The 17,413-nt window shown below is 38.4% G+C and overlaps 1 protein-coding gene across 7 annotated transcripts in view; it reads right to left on the bottom strand.

Moving 5' to 3' along the window:
• Positions 1-17,413, bottom strand: part of L3MBTL3 (L3MBTL histone methyl-lysine binding protein 3) — a 119,823-nt gene that overhangs the window by 90,774 nt on the left and 11,636 nt on the right. For all 7 annotated transcript variants that reach the window (XM_055136913.1, XM_055136909.1, XM_055136911.1 and 4 more), the window contains one exon: positions 2,324-2,440. In XM_055136913.1, the coding sequence (XP_054992888.1) occupies positions 2,324-2,425 (102 nt within the window). In that variant the 5' untranslated portion in view covers positions 2,426-2,440. The remainder of the gene's footprint in view (positions 1-2,323; positions 2,441-17,413) is intronic.

Here is a 17,413-nt window from a genome sequence, read left to right as displayed (position 1 = left end):
AAGCCCTGAGCATTACCCTGTGTATTCCCAAAACAAAGTCAAAATAAAACCAAAAACAGGGAAATCACAAAAGACACCACAAAGCCAAAAAAAAAAAAAAACATCGAGTTAACTGTTGGATTATTTTTTCCATCCTCATGACCATTTCTGTATAGATCCTACAGGTACCATTTTACAGACAAAGATTCTAAAATAAACAGGAGTTTAAAGATGTTGATAAGGTTCATAAAGTTAATACATGGCTCATGTTACAAGTTTAAAAATGTTTTTCTTTCTCTCAAATTTCAGCAGTCAGAGCCAGAGAGATAGTATAACAGTTAGAGCATTTGCCTTGCACATGGCTTAACTCGGTTCAATTCCTGGCAGACCATATGGTCCTCTGAGCATGGCCGGGTTATCCCTGGGCACAGAGCCTGGAATAAGCCTGCCCCATAGCCCCCACCCAAAATAAAAATCAGCATTTTCATCCAGAAGAACATAGTGGAAGATCAGAGATTACACCCCAGACTTTATTAAATTCCTTAATTTGCTGAAGAGGAACGTTGTCCTAAGAGACTGACAGGGCCAACATCACACAGAACTGAAACTCAAAACCAAATATCCCCTCCAGATTGCACTAAAGCTTGCTGCAAAATTTTACTAAGCTAAACTAAGATAAGTTGACACATTACCACCTAGCTAAACCTAACCGACTATATTGTCAAGCATTGGTTACAATGACGAGCAGATTGCCTAAATCTCACCAGTGAGGATGAAACAGAGTGGCTTAGCTAATGTACTTGGATGTGTCAAGTAATCACATGCAGTAAGTCCATTTTCACAGACAGGAATTTTCTACCCAAGATAGCTGAAAATACTTGCAGTAGAGAAGCAAACCAAGTAATGAACAGGGAAAGATTCAAGCACCTGAGTGACCAAGTGCAAACACAAAGTCTAAAGGGCCTTAGACAGGTTCAAGGTCCCAGAGATAGGATCAGAGAAAATGTAATTGACTACTGAAGGGTGGGGGTGGTTGATTTCCCAGATGCCTGCTTGCACAAGCACATGTCATGGGGCAGATCAGATCCTAGAGTGGGTTCAGAGGGTAAAGGGGAAATGGGTCAGCATGAACACATAAAAGGAGTAGACCTGAGCCCTGCTTTCTGGGTTCTTGTTGTTGTTGTTTCTTTTCTTTTTATTTGGGTTTTGGTTTGAGGGCCACATCCTGTGGTGCTCAGGACTTACTGCTGGCTCTGTGCTCAGAGATTGCTCCTAGCAGGCTCAGGGACAATGCAGATTGCTAGGGACCAAACCCAGGTTAGTCGCAAGCAGGCTGAGTGCCTTCTCCACTGTATTATTGCTGTAGCCCCAGACCGCTGGTTTCTGAAGAGTTCTCAGCCATACAGGCGCAGTCATTTACAAGAAAGAAGAGCTTCTGAACAAATGAATATATTTTAAAACAACAACAAATTAGCAGTATAAACAAGTCCAGAATATTGAAGAGTCTAGCTAATTCAGTTCTGTTTTGTTTTGTTTGCGGTACAGGGGATTTCAATTCAAGGTCTCCAGTAGGCAAGGCATGCCCTTAACCACCGAGCACACCCCAGCTCCTAAGTCAGTATTTTAACATTATCCATTTTGATTTAGTTTTGGTTTTTGGGTGGCGGCAGAGGGGGATGCTCCTAAGAGTTGTATTCAGGGGATACAGGAGCCTGAGGATGTCACCCCGGCAGTGTTTGGGTACTCCAGGGCCACACCAAGAAATTCCTAGTGACCTCCTGGATCACAGGAAGCCACTAGGGCTACACTGGGACATGACTGGGAGGCATGTGGCACTAAGACTCAAGCCAGTCTGGGGTACTCAAGGCAAGTGGTTTGAATCATGTAATGTGTTTCTGGAATTTATCTACGTTTTTTACACAGTCTGAAGAGAGAAAAAAAAGATACCTATTCAGGTTTTAAATGTAAAACTAGGACACAGGGAGGAGAGCAATTCTCATGAAGTCATAAAATTCATTATTACAAAATGAAAACTAGCTCTTCTTATTTGTACATTTATTGGCCAGTATGAACAGTCAATACCAAGATGATTCTCCTTGAAGCCATAAATCAGTTTCTGCAAAACGAACACATATGGCAGAAATATTCCTTAGTCTGTTACTCCAGTGTGAAAGACTTCTGTCAACCCATCAACACTTCAAAGTGTCTTGAGAATTCTCAGTACAGGTGTGAGCATCAGGTAAAACACTGTATTTTTTATATTATATTTAAGGTTTCTAATTCATATATTCAAATCTATCCAAAAATACGTGCATGTGCAATTTATGTGATAAAGATGGCTTACCTTTAAGTCACTTCCTGGTAATGTACCAACTCCATCTTTCCAGTCCATAACACTGAACACATCAAACTCTTGGCCACTTGCGCTAGATGCAGATTCAGTCATGATTTGATCTTTAATCTGGAAAAGAAATAAACACGTATAACACTTAAGTATTATACATGCAAAATCAGACTTTTGTTTGATTTTTGGTCATACCCCATGGTACTCAGGGCTCACTCCTGGCTCTGCACTTAGGGCTCACTCCTGTAAAGCTCAGGGGACCATAGGAGGTACTGGCCTGGATCAAACCCAGGCTAGCCATGTGCAAAGCAAATGCTCTACCCACTCTGCTATTACTCAGTAGTAACAGTAGGTTCATTTTTCCCATAAGTATATATTTTCTTGATCCCAATATTTCATATCCCCAGATTTAGAGACAACTACTTAAAATATCATTGACATATTTTTCTAGTTCAATCCCTAGAGTGAAAGTATTCATAAGACTTCTAAGTTAAACAGGAAGTATCTCTGAAACTGCTCTTCTTAAAAAGATAAAGAATTCAGTATTCCATAGCACAAGTACTTAAAAAAAATCATGATGCCATATGGATAGAATTTCTTGCTGAGTCTTTTATCCTGGTCTAAGACATTGAAAAAGTAGTAAGTTTGGACAAGGGATAGAATATAAAATGTAAATAAACACAAAAGGCCACTTACATCATAAAAAAGAACAAGAAAATTTAGTCCATTATAGATTGTCATCTATGCTAAATATGACAATTAAACTGGTTCTATCGGAACAAATGCATTATGACTGATCTTTTCAGTAAACTGATTTAATTCCATTGAAATATCTGCCAATTTGATGTTCTGGGAAATAGTAAAACAATCGCAAAATATACAGCAAACACCAATAATAAGGCTCTGCTAAGACAAGCAATTTAGTCAACTAAACTGATATCTATCATTTTTTTATTACAAAGCAAACTGCTTTCCATAATCATATAATTGGTGGTAATAATGTTATCATTATTCTAAGACTGTTGTCTATAGACAGTTTAAAAAACAATAATTATGTTAATATCATAGATAAGGAATTAAAAATCTATGGTTCAAAGTTTGAGTGGAGTATCAGAATGAATTCATGCTGTATTTTATTTTTTAAAAACACACATTTTCCCTCCCAACCTTGGCCACTGACAAAGTTTAGAAAACAGCCACCAACCAACCATCCTAGACGCTGGTCTCTAGGAGCAATTTCTCTGATGTTTTCCCAGAAAAAGAGATAATACCTGTTCACTCAGAGGAAAAGTAAAAGATGAGCCTGAGAAATCTTTTCAAACAAAAAGCAAGGAAACTAGCAGAGACACAACATAGGAACCAACCTAAAGAGGCTCTGCTGACCAAAGTTAGGATACTAGCTAAGGTGAACTGAAACAAATCAAAAGTAAGCGTAAATCCATGCATTTTCCCCATAAGTATATATTTTTTTGATCCCAACCAACCAAAAATATCTCACTCTTCACCTCTTGAGGATTCAAGGAAATCAACTTACTACCCTGCATATGTTAAATAAAACGTATGCATACCACTGGCAGAAGGAAGTTTCCCCTTTGGAAAAAATGCTTCCTAATGAAGAAGCAATGACAACCTGAAACATTAGAATTTGTAATTCTTAATAAGTGAGTATAGCAGTGTAATACATTGCAGATAAATACAGAAATTAGGCAAGAAAAATAAACCAAAAGGTTTATTTTTTTTCCAGTTTATTTACTAAATAAACTGGAAAAGAAGGTCAATTCCTAGTTTCACATGACACAATACTATGATAATCTTTAAGATTCCATTAAAAATCTCTATGACACAGCGGGTAGGGCGTTTGCCTTGCACACGGCAGACCCAGGTTCGATTCCCAGCATCCAATATAGTCCTCCAAACACTGTTCATGACTCATGCACTCAGAAGTAATTCCTGAGTGCATGAGTCAGGAGTAATAACCCCTATGCATTGTCGGGTGTAATCCAAAAAGAAAAAAAAAGAAAAAATCTTTCATGAGAAAAAAAAAACAGTAAAGTCACAGGATATCAAATCAAAATAAAAAATCTGTTGCACTTCTATATGCAATTAATGAACTTTAAGAGGAAATAATTAAAGGATTAATGAACTTTATTTCAAAGTGTCTAAAAACATCAGGTACGTAGGAGTCAACATAACAAGAAATATAAAAGACATATACCTTAAAAACTATAAATTGATTCCACCACCACTGCCATGTAAGCTCATCTATGGGCCCTGCTCCAAAGACTCATGATTAAATCTTGAAAGAGATCAAATAGCCACAAATATTTCATGGATACACAGTTCCCTAGCTAAAACCTCCAGGGTGACCTTAGGGGAGGAATAAGCTAAGTCCTCACCAGACTGAAGCCGCAGAGAAGCTGCCACCATGCATACAGTCAGAACCCACTGCCTCACGACTGAGCAACATAGAGATGCCAAACTGTCGAAAATTCAGGTACATGGGGTTTTGGGGGCTGAAAATTCCAGGCCATCGCAGAGCGAGAGTGGACGATCTCCTGGCAATGCCCCACACTTCTAGAAGCCCTGGAACTCACCCACACTGTCATGTAATCTCACTACCCAGTTAGATATTCTGGATTTTCGGGAGCTCCAAACTCTAAAATACTAACATCCCAATAGCAGCACACCAGACTGGATGGGAATGTGACACAGAATCCAACTAAGCTCAATTAACAAAAACATTAACACAGAGGGCTCAGCTAGCAGCAACAGGTTAGTAAACTCTCAGACAAGGACTTAATGTTTCCACAGTGAGGTAAAACAATTTCACAAATTTTCTTTCACTAAAGCATTTTTTTTAACTTCCATTAGACATTTAATGGTAACAAGCAATATAAGATAAGTTATTTTCCTCCTATGGCAGCAGGCTTGTGGGGTGGTTGGGAAAATGAGGACAATGGTGGATGAAAGGTCAAAGTGGTGGGGAGATTGGGGGTTGAGTATCAAATGGCTGTAACAAAATGCTTCATGAATAGCTTAGTAAATCACAGACTTTAAACAAAGTGAAAAAGAAACTATAACTTACTCATAAAAAGAATGGAAAATAACAATAAGACATGTAAAAATATTCCATATTCATAATTGTTCAAGACCACAATGTCAAATATCAATATTTGCAATCTTTATTAAATGGTTCACAGCAGGTAAGGAAGAAAAATAAATAGGAAAAAAGCAACTATTTTCATGTGAAATGATAATGAAAACTAAATGGAATCCTACTGAGAATGATCACCCTACTGACAGAATTATACAAATTCACTGTAATCTCCAACAAAATTCCAATGAGTCTTAAAAATTAGAAAGATCACAAATAAAAGTTGTATGAAATCATAAAACAGCTCTAACAACTAAAGTCATTCTAAGAAAAGAGAAGTTGTAAGGTATTGCATTTCCCTACTTTAAGTCAATTACAAAACTATCATAATCAAAACAGAATGGTAGTAGACTAGAGATAGACTATCTGATCTATTGATTTAAATTGAGAGCCTAGAGACAAACTGTCAGATCAACAGGCAGCTAGCCAATGACAAGGGAGCTGGGTGCATGAAGTAAGAAAAGTTTATTCAATAAATTATGTTGAGAAAATTAGATTTCTACATGACAAAAAAAAAGGATCTATATTTCGCACCATTCACAAAAGTTCATTCGAAGTTTATTAAAGACCTTAACACCAGAGCAAAATTAACAAAATACACTGAGGAATGTAGGGAAATGCTCCAGGAACTAGATATCAAATGCATTTTCAAAGATATAATTCTACTGAAAATAAACAAATGGGACCGCATCAAATTAAAATCATTCTCTACAGAAAAAGAAACTCAAATCAAAGAAGACATCCTACAGAATGGAAGATATCTGCACACAATATACCAGAGAAAGGACGGTATCAAGTATATAAAATATATACATATACTTTATGTATATATCAAGTATATAAAATATATGCATATACATAAAGTATACATAAAATTCTCGTAAAAGGCAACAATAAAGTAACCAACAACCCAATTAAAAACTGTGAAGGGGAGGTAAACTGACACTTCCAAAAGGGAGGAGCCAGAGCAATAGTACAGTGGCCGGGGCATTTGCCTTGCACATGACTTGTGTTCAAACCCCAGCATCATATATGGTTGCCTGAGCCTGCGAGGAGTGATCCCTGAGTGCAGAGAAAGAGGTAAACACTTAGCAACATCAGATTTGGCCCAAGAACCAATAAACAAGAGATACACAGGAGCAATAGCACAGTGGTAGGGCATTTGCCGTTTACGAGGCTGACCCGTGTTCCATTCCTCCGCCCCTTCCAGAGAGCCCGGCAAGCTACCAAGAGTATCGTGCCCACTTGGCAGAGCCTGGCAAGCTACCCGTGGCGTATTGGATATGCCAAAATCAGTAACAGTAAGTCTCACAATAAGAGACGTTACTGGTGCCCGCTGGCACAAATCGATGAGCAATGGGGTGACAGTGACAGTGACAGTGATATGAAAGAGTTTATCACAATATCAGGAATATTCAGGTCAAAAGGAAGTATTATGTCAGACCAGTGAAATGACATGTATCAAAAAGACTTGTATTCAAAAATAAACTACCAGAGCTGATGGGGATGGAGGGAAAAGAAACTGTTATTCACAGTTAGTATTATCTGGTTCATCCCCTAGGGAAAATGATCCTTTAAAATAAAAAGTTTTACAGTCTTTCTGTGTATCATTTGTTTGCCAGGGATTAAGTCAAAGATTTCACATATATTTTTAGTTTATTCTTCTTCAATTATAACTTCTTCCAGGAAAGGGGGTTCAATGCTTCAATTTTCACATGTTATTTCACTTACTTGTTTCTTATAAACATGTATGTTTTATTATTTCTATAAAGAAAATTTATTTTCAGAAAGCTTTAGTAATTCACCCAGAACCACATGGGTTGCACTGACAAGATATGGAGCCAGGTCAGTCTGATTTTAGTCTGGGACATGTTCCTCAATCATTCTTTTGTTTTTCCTCGAGTCTTATCTAATAACTCAAGCTAAACCCACTTTCCCTTAGGTAATACCTTAGAATACAGCAAATTCAAAACCAGTTTACTAAGGTCAAAGTTACTGCTTTATGTAAATCAGGATAAATGTATAGTTTTAATGAAAAAAATGCTTATTAATAAAATACCACTAAGCTACATATATAACACAATCTGCAGTCCTTTCCTGTCTTCAAAGCATAAATACAGGAAAATTCTATCCTGTATTGATAGATATGAAATAGAAATGAGATAAGAAATGAGAAGTATTAGAAAGTAAGAAGACATACTTTAAATTAATATCTACTTAGATATTTCCTCAAGAAATTTTAGCATCTTTAGTTTGATGTTTCAGATAGAATTTTTCTAAAGAATAAAAAGTGATTTTCTCCGCGCCCGCACCCCCAGAATGACTGACGAAGAGGAAGGAGCTGCTTGGGACACCAGCAGCCCACCAGCAACCTGCAGTATGTGACTTGAGAGTTTCCGCCAGGTCCCCCGAGTGGGGGACCGGCGTTTCTCTTTTTTTTTTTTCTTTAATCTCTCTCTCTTTCCCTCAACTTTTCCTGGGCACAGCACAGCATCTACCCCACTTCTCTGAGCACAAAATGGAGAGACGCACCCAAACGCGCGGCGCGGCTGGCGGGGGATCGAGGGCGGGGAAGTACCGGTCTCCGCCCACATCGGACACTTAAAGAGAGTGCAGCCACGTGGGCTTTCCCATTTCTCCGCGCCCGCACCCCCAGAATGACTGACGAAGAGGAAGGAGCTGCTTGGGACACCAGCAGCCCACCAGCAACCTGCAGTATGTGACTTGAGAGTTTCCGCCAGGTCCCCCGTGCGGAAATCTCTCTCTCTCTCCTTCAACTTTTTCCCGGGACTTTAGACAGAAACCCAAAACCGCGCGGCCCGGCCCCGCGGACCTAATGTCATCTTAGTATCAGCAATATGTAATGGTTCCTTCTTAATGGGTCGGACTTTTGTGGGTGATCCTAACAAGAATAGTAAGTATTTTGTTGAAATATTGAAGGCAATCAAAGTGGTAGCCATCTCTCTAGACTGAACTAAGCAATATCCCCACGCCGGCTGAGAAGAAATATCCTTCTTTCTCGGGAAGAAATGTGGTGTGGTGTCAAACATAGTGTGATGTCCATTAAGCAAACAGACCTGGTGGCGTGGGAATGGGAAATAAGGGGAAAAATTAGGTACATGGACCAGCGGGACGCTGGTGGTATCTCGAGCCTGAGCCGATATCAGCGCAAGACCTTTGGTTCCAGAAACTGCTTGCAGACACTCTACTAGACTATCAACTAAGCCAGAGCCCCACGCCGGCTGATGACGGGAAATAATCATCCTCTTCGGTTTTTTTCCCTTTGTCAGACAGCGTGGCGATTACTAAACAGGCGTGAACTCGGTGGCGTGGGGCAAGGGGGAAAAAGAAAAGTTATGTAACAAACAGCAGGACTTAATATCTCTATATTCTTAGCAATGGAGAACTATCAAATGCCTCATTGGCAATAGGACTGTCTTTTTCTTTTTGGGGGGAAACCCCAGCAACGGTAGTGAGTTGTGTGTTGAAACATGGAATGTAATCGAGATAAGCGTAAATGAAGTGAAACTTATCACGTACAAGGGTGGGGACTAGGGAGGTGGGAGGGGGCGGCAGATATACTGGGGGGGTTGGTGATGGAAGATGGGCACTGGTGAAGGGAAGGGTGTTTGAATATTGTATAACTGACATAATGCTGAGAACTTTGTAACCCTCCACTTGGTGATTCAATAAAAAAAAATAAAAATAAATAAAATAAAAAAATAAAAAATAAAAAATAAAAAAATAAAAGAATAAAAAGTGCTGTTTGTGGCTTATGAATGACTCTGAAAGCTAACACTATAAAACCTGTAACAAATTTCCAGCGTTTAAGAAATACTTACAAGATTTCTGACTACATAAAATACTGATAAAGCTACAGGTATGTATGTACATTGACAAAATTAAATGATATACTGCCAATAAGCCTAAAATTTATGAAAACTTATTTCATTTTCATTGTTCCATTAGTTCATTTCCATTTTAAGATTTATGTACATGCAATGTGAAATATTATAGTACAAAAATAACTATCATCTTATCTTTCCCATTATCTAATACTGAAGCTATATGCTACTTTCACTATTACAAGAAGTCTAAAAGACTGGGGTTTTTTCCACCAACCCTTAATTAAGCCAAATAGTCAGCAACAGATATTATTTTAACAAAACCATTTCTATGATACCATAAGTCTTCTTGCCTTATTTTTGCCTTGTCTTCCACAAGTCTTGTATACAAACATACAAAAATTTTTCCACTTCAATAAACTAAGAGTCAAGCATGTTTTAGTAATTAGAAATGCATCTTGTTTTTGTTCCTTCAGTTATCACCTGGAAATATTCCTTTACTCCACTCATAAATTGCATTTCATGCATATTAAAAACCAGGTAGTTCATAAGCCACAAACAGCACTTTTTATTCTTTAGAAAAATTCTACCTCAAACATCAAACTAAAGTTGCTAAAATTTCTTGAGGAAATATCTAAGTAGATATTTATTTAAATATATAATATTTAAGTAAAAATTACCTATACTGAAAAGGATCAGCCCTAAAAATATATAAATAAAAAAGATTTTAAAAAGATGAAATGAACCACAGGATAGGTCCTTTATGCTATCAGATAAAAGCTATCATTTTCTTCCTAATCTTCTAATCTCCCAATGGTCTCCAGCCACTGATATTGTAGCACTGTAATCCCGTTGTTCATCGATTTGCTCAAGCGGGGACCAGTAACATCTCCATTGTGAGACTTGTTGTTACTGTTTTTGGCATATCAAATATGCCACGAATAGCTTGCCAGGCTCTGCCGTGTAGTCGGAATACTCTCGGTAGCTTGTCGGGCTCTCCAAGAGAGACAGAGGAATCGAACCCGGGTCGGCCATGTGCAAGGCAAATGTCCTACCCGCTGTGCTATGGCTCCAGTCCCACTGATCACAGCCACTGATGATATACAAAAGGAAACTTGGGATTCAATATCCAGAAAATGCACTAGTGCAGCATTTTATTTCTACTAACACTGATGTCATGGCTAACAACAGCTCAACAGCTAAAGTCAATAATCTGATGCCCAATGTATGCTGACCAATGTCTACTGTAGGTGTCTACAATTCCATTCTTCATGAAATTGACCACTTTCCTATAGGTAAGAGCCTCTTACTCTGGCTTCAGTACAAATGTATTATACTCCCAACATCCTCCTTTAGTGAAATAATTACTTTGGTCTTTACCCTTTCAATAGTCTATCTCTAAACATCCAAGAAAAAGGGTTGGGCAAAAGAATAAAGATCATATAACAGTCCTCAAAATTACCTACTGTCTCTTTCCTGCACCACCACTGCTCACCTCCAAATCAAAGGTAGGCAACATGACTCTCCCTTGGCATTTTATACCTAAATAATGGACTCCCCCTCATGTAAATAAAACCCTATGGAACTCCAACCTACAAGTTAACATTAATGATAGAATTGGTTAATAATACTGGAACCCAAAATCTATGTGTGAGAATATGGTTTAGCAGAGACTCTCATACAATGATGGTGCATAATAAATTCAAAAAATTTAAGATTTATATAGTTTCATAATGTATAGAAAAAATAATATGAAATGTTAAAAGACTGAAAGCCTGTTTCTAATATGAAAATACGAGAAATGACCAAATAGTACATCAATATAGGACAATTATAAATCCATGAAGTGGGATATAATATCTTTCACAGTTCTTTAGATTCTGTTAGAGTTCTAAGATATCTCCAATACTACTAATTTTATACAAAGTTTATATTGTGCACAAACATTACACATTCATCCTATACAACATTATAGATTATATATGTAATTTCTTCCCTTGTTTTATTGAAATGGCAACAATTTTATGCTGTTTGTAAAATCACTATGAAAGTATATATTTATATGTTTAAATATGTATTCAAATAATTGCTTAACATATAACAAATATATATATATGTAGATGTGTCTGCAATAATTTGTCAGAAACTGACAACACTTTCAAGTAAAGCTACAGTTTTCAGAAACAGTCTGAATCGAGGAAATTTTTTCTCTTTACACTTATTTGTACCTGTAGGATTATTTAAATATACTTTTAAATAAAAATTAATGTTTGAAAAATCCTATTTCATATCTATTTAAAATTGTCTGTCATACAGTGTATGTCTTCCCATGAAAATATCTTGTTACTGATGACAACAACTTAAGCTGTAGCCTCAGACACAAGGAAAACCAACTTTCCCAAAGCTTACTTGGGTCATTTAACTAGTAGGGATTTAACGACATACACAAACGAATGAAGCCTTGCAGATGAATAAGAAGCAGAAAGGTAGGGTTCAGGGTCATGTCCCCACAGCCTACATACTAGAAATACATAAGCAGTTCCCTGCATTTGCAAACTATTTATATTTTCTACCATCCTTGAGTGACATCTGAAGTTTCCATGACATTTAGCAATTTGTCATTTTGTAGAGATATGATTCTGAATCACAAGTGCTATGAAGTGAGGGACCGGTACACACTGCCTGGCCTGAACAAGGTATTCTCTGAGTCAGAGTGCTTAGGGTTATGGCCACTGTAACTACAGAGACTGTTTTTAAAAATTGATTTTGATTTTTTGTTAAGAAATGAGACAAGCAAAATTAAATGGTAGTTGATTATAGCATTCTGTTGATGACAGAATGAGGGGAATATGGAAATGTTTGTGAAAGGGATTGCTCCTAGCCACAAAATAGAAGTTTCAGATATATTAAAGACTGAAATGTCAAATGCAATGATGACTCAGACACATTGTGTGAACAAAACTACCAAATGCTCCAAAAGGAAATAAGTAGAAAAGATGTGTGAATTTGTTTCAATAAGTGCTCCAGACAGTACAAAAATTGCTCATCAAGTGAGATAAGTAGTTCGGGTCTAGAGAGATCATTTACATTTTTCAGTTATACTTTAGTAATTTGAAGGAAGGAATTATGTGCTACAATATTTCAAGTTGAGAATCTGCAATAATCTTGGGATACCACTCTCACAAATGTCAAGAATGCACTGTAACTTTCTTTTGACTAGAGAGAAACAGATTTGTGTGTCCTTCATAATCTTTCATATCTGCCATGAGTGGATCAAATGTAGTGCAGAGTGAGGCAGAGATGACTTCTCGGGCTTGAGCCCTGCAGCAGATTCAAGGTGAAGAGCTGGCCAGGGACTGAGATAGAGAAAAGCCATCATTCCCCTGACCAAGAATGAACCAATCTCACAGACTCAAGCACAAAGTGCAAAGCAGACCTTGTCAGAACAAAAGTCTCAATCTACAAATAAGGTTAGAATTTTTAAACTACTAAGAGGGGCTAGATACGTTGATCAGTGGCAGAATCACCGGCCTTTCATGTGTAAGACTCTGCTATCTTTTCTCTCTATTCCCAGACCCAGACAAAAATAAATTAACCACTTCAATGAAAATTACTTTTACAAAAAAGGATAGTCTGGTTATTCATACTCAAACCATCATTTTCAAAACATAAAGGAATGGCTAGGTAATGTCCATTAGGAACAGTGAAAAGGTTTTAACAGCTTTAGTTTTTGTTTTTGTTTTTTGCAGACTAACATTTTATGTCACAGGCAACAAGAGCACTATGTGTTGGTGATACCTGTAAAAGCAGGTTAGACATTATCGCTAAAGCAGCATCTGAGAATCAAATTAAAATTCTGTCAGACCACAGGACTAAGAAAACAGTGCCTGTTTTCATGTAAGACTCACAAGTGTGGGGATGGAGAGAAAACATAACAGGTAAGGTAAGATGCTTGCCAGGTTTGGTTCCCTGAGCACCATAGAAGTGAATTGTGAGCACAGCGCCAGGAGAGAGCCCTGAGCACAGTTGGGTGTGGCCCAATCCTACTTCTCTCCACAAGACACCCATTTCAGAGGGCAACACATCTTTTATATAGAGTACGTCAGGAACAACAATCCTAAAATCATCACGTTCCCCAGCAAAAATGACAATAAAAAATAGTAACAGAGCAATGAGGAAAGTCAACCTCGACTGTGGGAATCCTAAATCTTGTTGCTTAAACTACCCCTTTATATTATTTATACTGTCTACTGAGGCTGCCTTTGGATTTACACCGTGGAAATCACCGTCACTAACCAAATACTTTATTTGGCACATTATGACAGCATTCCTAAATCTTAAGTGTTGTGCTTTGGTAATATTATCTAAAAGGCCTCTGCTCACTGCTAAGCACTTTATTAACATGGCATTGATTTTTTTTTTTTTTGCCTTTTGGGTCACACCAGGGGATACACAGGGGTTACTCCTGGCTCTGCACTCAGGAACCACCCCTGGCAGTGCTCAGGGGACCATATAGGATGCTGGGAACCGAACTCAGGTCGGCTGCAAGCAAGGCAAACTCCCTACCTGCTGTGCTATCCCTCCAGCCCCTACAGTGAATCTGCTTTGACACTCCCTTTCTCTACCTACTGTGTTCTTTGTCATCCAAAGGAGCAGGTCAATTACTTCAGGAATCATACTCAAAACTTGTCTCCTATGAGGTGCTCAGGTGGCCCAGGGCCTCCTCCTAGCAATTCCTGACTCTAAAGGTCAAGCAGATCAATGCAAGTGTCCAATCCGGTGACTACCCTGATTATCCCTGCAGTGCTCAGGGGCTTCCCTGGTTGCATCTGACAACGCTTGGGGCACCATATGGTGCCTGGGATTAAACTCAAGTCAGAAACATGCTCAGTATGCTCCCTAACCACTGTATTCTCTGTGCCCTCGGCCCTCAAAATGTATTTTCCATTAAGAGTTCCCACAACCTTCCATCCCTCACCCTTTTCTTAACCAGTCTTTTGCTCCCCTTAATTTCACTCTCCAAAGTTTGATGATTACCTACCATGTGATTTAGGACCAACTAATCTCTTAAAGTCTCAATTTATCTTGAAAATGTGGGGAATAGCTTCCATTACTGAGCAATGATGAAGTTTAAGCCAAGTTGTGTCTTAGCACAGTATCTGTCACACAGTAAAAAAATCAACATTTTATCCTAACTTTCATGCTAATTTAACATTAGCAATAACGGTAACTATTAATAAAAAATCTGAAAAGCAATGAACTTTATAAATGTTTCACTTTTAAATTTTTTAATTTTGGGATGGGGAGATGGGCCATACCCAAATGCGTTTTAGTATTTGTGCTCAAAAATGACCTGGGTGTTCGGGGGACCATTTTATTTTATTTCAATAGCATCACTGAGGTAAGCTACATGCAAAACTATATAACAAAATGCAAGATCATGGCCAAAAAAATCGATATTTTATTGCTAATAAATATACCAAAACTTTTTCATATTTAAATAGCTCCATCTAGCTTTTGAAATAGAATGGGTAATGTATTATAAGTATGTAAAAAGACCTACCTCATGGGGAGCAGGTGGATATGAACCTGGAGACCGGGCTCTCTTCCTACCTCCACACTGATCTGATACCATACTGGACATCAAACTAGACAAGACTTTCTAGGCATTTGAGACCAGAGAATAAAGGCTAGGGCAACATTACTCAAAGGCTGGCTTCTTAAAATTCATTTTTAGGAGACCATTTGTTCAAGTTTCAGGAAAAAGAGTTCTAGGTGAAAGAGAGAGTCACCACCCTAAGGCTTGAGAGCTACACGCCAGCATCAGGGCAGCGAACTGTGAAGAGAATTGGAAGTCCGCGCTTCCAATCATCACTTGGCCTCATGACTGTTATCACAGGACAATAAGTCCTACAGAACCTCCCTTTGGAAAATGCAGAGCTATGGAAAATAAACTCAGGAAAAAAACACAAGTGCAGGCACTGATATATAGGATGGAAAATCTTCATCTTTAGACTTGAGTCAATTACTACGATGCTTCCTTCTGTCTGACCTAATTCTTAGCATACACCTATGTGTTTGAGTTCACATGTCTAATGGTGGTAACATGTCCTTGGGATGTATGATTCTCTAAATCCAGTCCAAAGAAAGGAAAAGTAAAAAAATGATGTGCCTCCCGCGTGAACTATATGTTTTTTCTTTATCTCACCCTATAATTTTTAAATTTATTTTTTATTAAATCACCATGACATACACAATTACAAAGTTGCTCATGGTTGGGTTTGGTCATACAATGTTCTAACACCTGTTCTTTAATCAGTATGCATTTCCCACCACTCATGACCAATGTCCAGAGTTTCCCGTTTTCCTCCTTATACTTCCCACCCCCAGTCTGCCTCTACAGAAGGCACAGCCAGTCTGCCTCCTCTCCCTCCCTCTCCCCCTTTCCCCCCTCCCTCTCTTCCTCTCCCTCTCACTCTCTCCCTCTCTCCCTCTTTCCCTCTCTCTCCCTTCTTGCTCCCTCCCCCCTCCTCTGTCTCTCCCACCCCCATCCCCTTTGGGTTTTTTGGTCTGTGATACATGAAAGGTAATCATGTATACCCCTTTACCTACTTCAGGACTGGGCAGTTAGGATAGAGAAGGGGCCACCATGATAATGATAGTTGGAAATGATCACTCTACTTTTTTTTTTTTAATGTACTCTCAGATGACTTCCTTTTTACTTTCACAGTATCAGACAGGTACACAGTCTGTATGGGAAAAATTCGCCTGCCCACAAATAGTCTTGTGTGGTTTAATGACAGCACACATTCTGAGAAATTCACAAGGCAGTTCCTTCATTATACAATATAAGAGTTAAATGAACTTATACAATCTAGTATAACCTGCTACACACCTAGAATTTATAATGTAACTTATTGACAACACATTGTATATCAGGTCTGTTGTTGACTAAAATATCATTATGTGGCACAGGACAACAAAAGGACACATGGGTAATGAGACAGACAGTAAGTCTCATCACAGGAATACAGACATATTTGAGGTAGGCGTGTTTTTCATTCATTCTTTGTCATTTTAAGAGATCTCACCAACCAACCAATGTGACCCTCACAATTGACAATGTCTTACAGAGAGGAAAGCTGAGAAACAGACTCAGTCTCCAAAGCCACTGCCCACCACCCTAGATCCAGTGCACCAGTCAACAGAGAGGCCAATCGAACTCTGGTGAAAAGCACAAGTTTTGGAATATGAGCGTCTGCATTTAGATCCAGTCTTTACAATTTCCTAGAGATATAATTGTGGGCTTTGAGCCTCACTTTGAGCCTTAGTTCCTTCCTCTGAAAGGTGGAATAGAAAGCAGGCTGCTCTCCAGCGTCCACTTTTCCTCAGTTATCTGAATTTACCAGGGCAAAAGCAGAATAAGCGTGCAACACAGTTTGACCATAAAGTCCTATTTTATTACTAAAGAAGGTGGGGGGAATTGGAGGACTTGAAAACCATGGTGGGGCCCTGAGATGCCATGCACAAGTATAATTTAAAAATCAGTAACTATTTCCAAATTCTTTTTTTAAAAAAAAAAAGTAAGACAAACATACAACCAGAAAGATAAGGAGGACATGGTCTTTAAGTAACTGCTGAAGACTAGGTCATTGGTGACCTTAAATGGGCATAAAAGCTTCCTGACATAACAATGGTCCCAGAAACTACTTTAAAGCAAACTGGTACAGACTCCAACAGAAAGCACCATGAAACTGTAGCAAGTAGCCAGTAGAATAAAGAGAAATGACAGCGATGAATCCCCCCTCCCAGAAAAAAATGGGGGGGAGGGGGCCACGTGAATGAACTACACTGAGTCTCTCTTAAGAACATAGGAAAATAGGGAAGGACATGAGATTGAAGAAGAGCTAGGCAAACAGAATCTAGACCCTGGTCTTAATACTTATTATTACACTGTATCACAATAATCTCCATATAGAAGGTTTGGGGGGAAAGAGATTTTCATTTCTTTATCCCTTTAAATCTCCATAATAGATATCAATGCGATTTATCAAATGAATGCATGAAAGAGAAGGGAAGTATTCAACAGAC

The sequence above is a fragment of the Sorex araneus genome, chromosome 4 (assembly GCF_027595985.1).
Source record: "Sorex araneus isolate mSorAra2 chromosome 4, mSorAra2.pri, whole genome shotgun sequence".
NCBI classification, from domain to species: Eukaryota; Metazoa; Chordata; class Mammalia; order Eulipotyphla; family Soricidae; genus Sorex; species Sorex araneus.
Note: the sequence above shows the minus strand (reverse complement) of the source record. Positions and strands in the feature narration are given on the sequence as shown.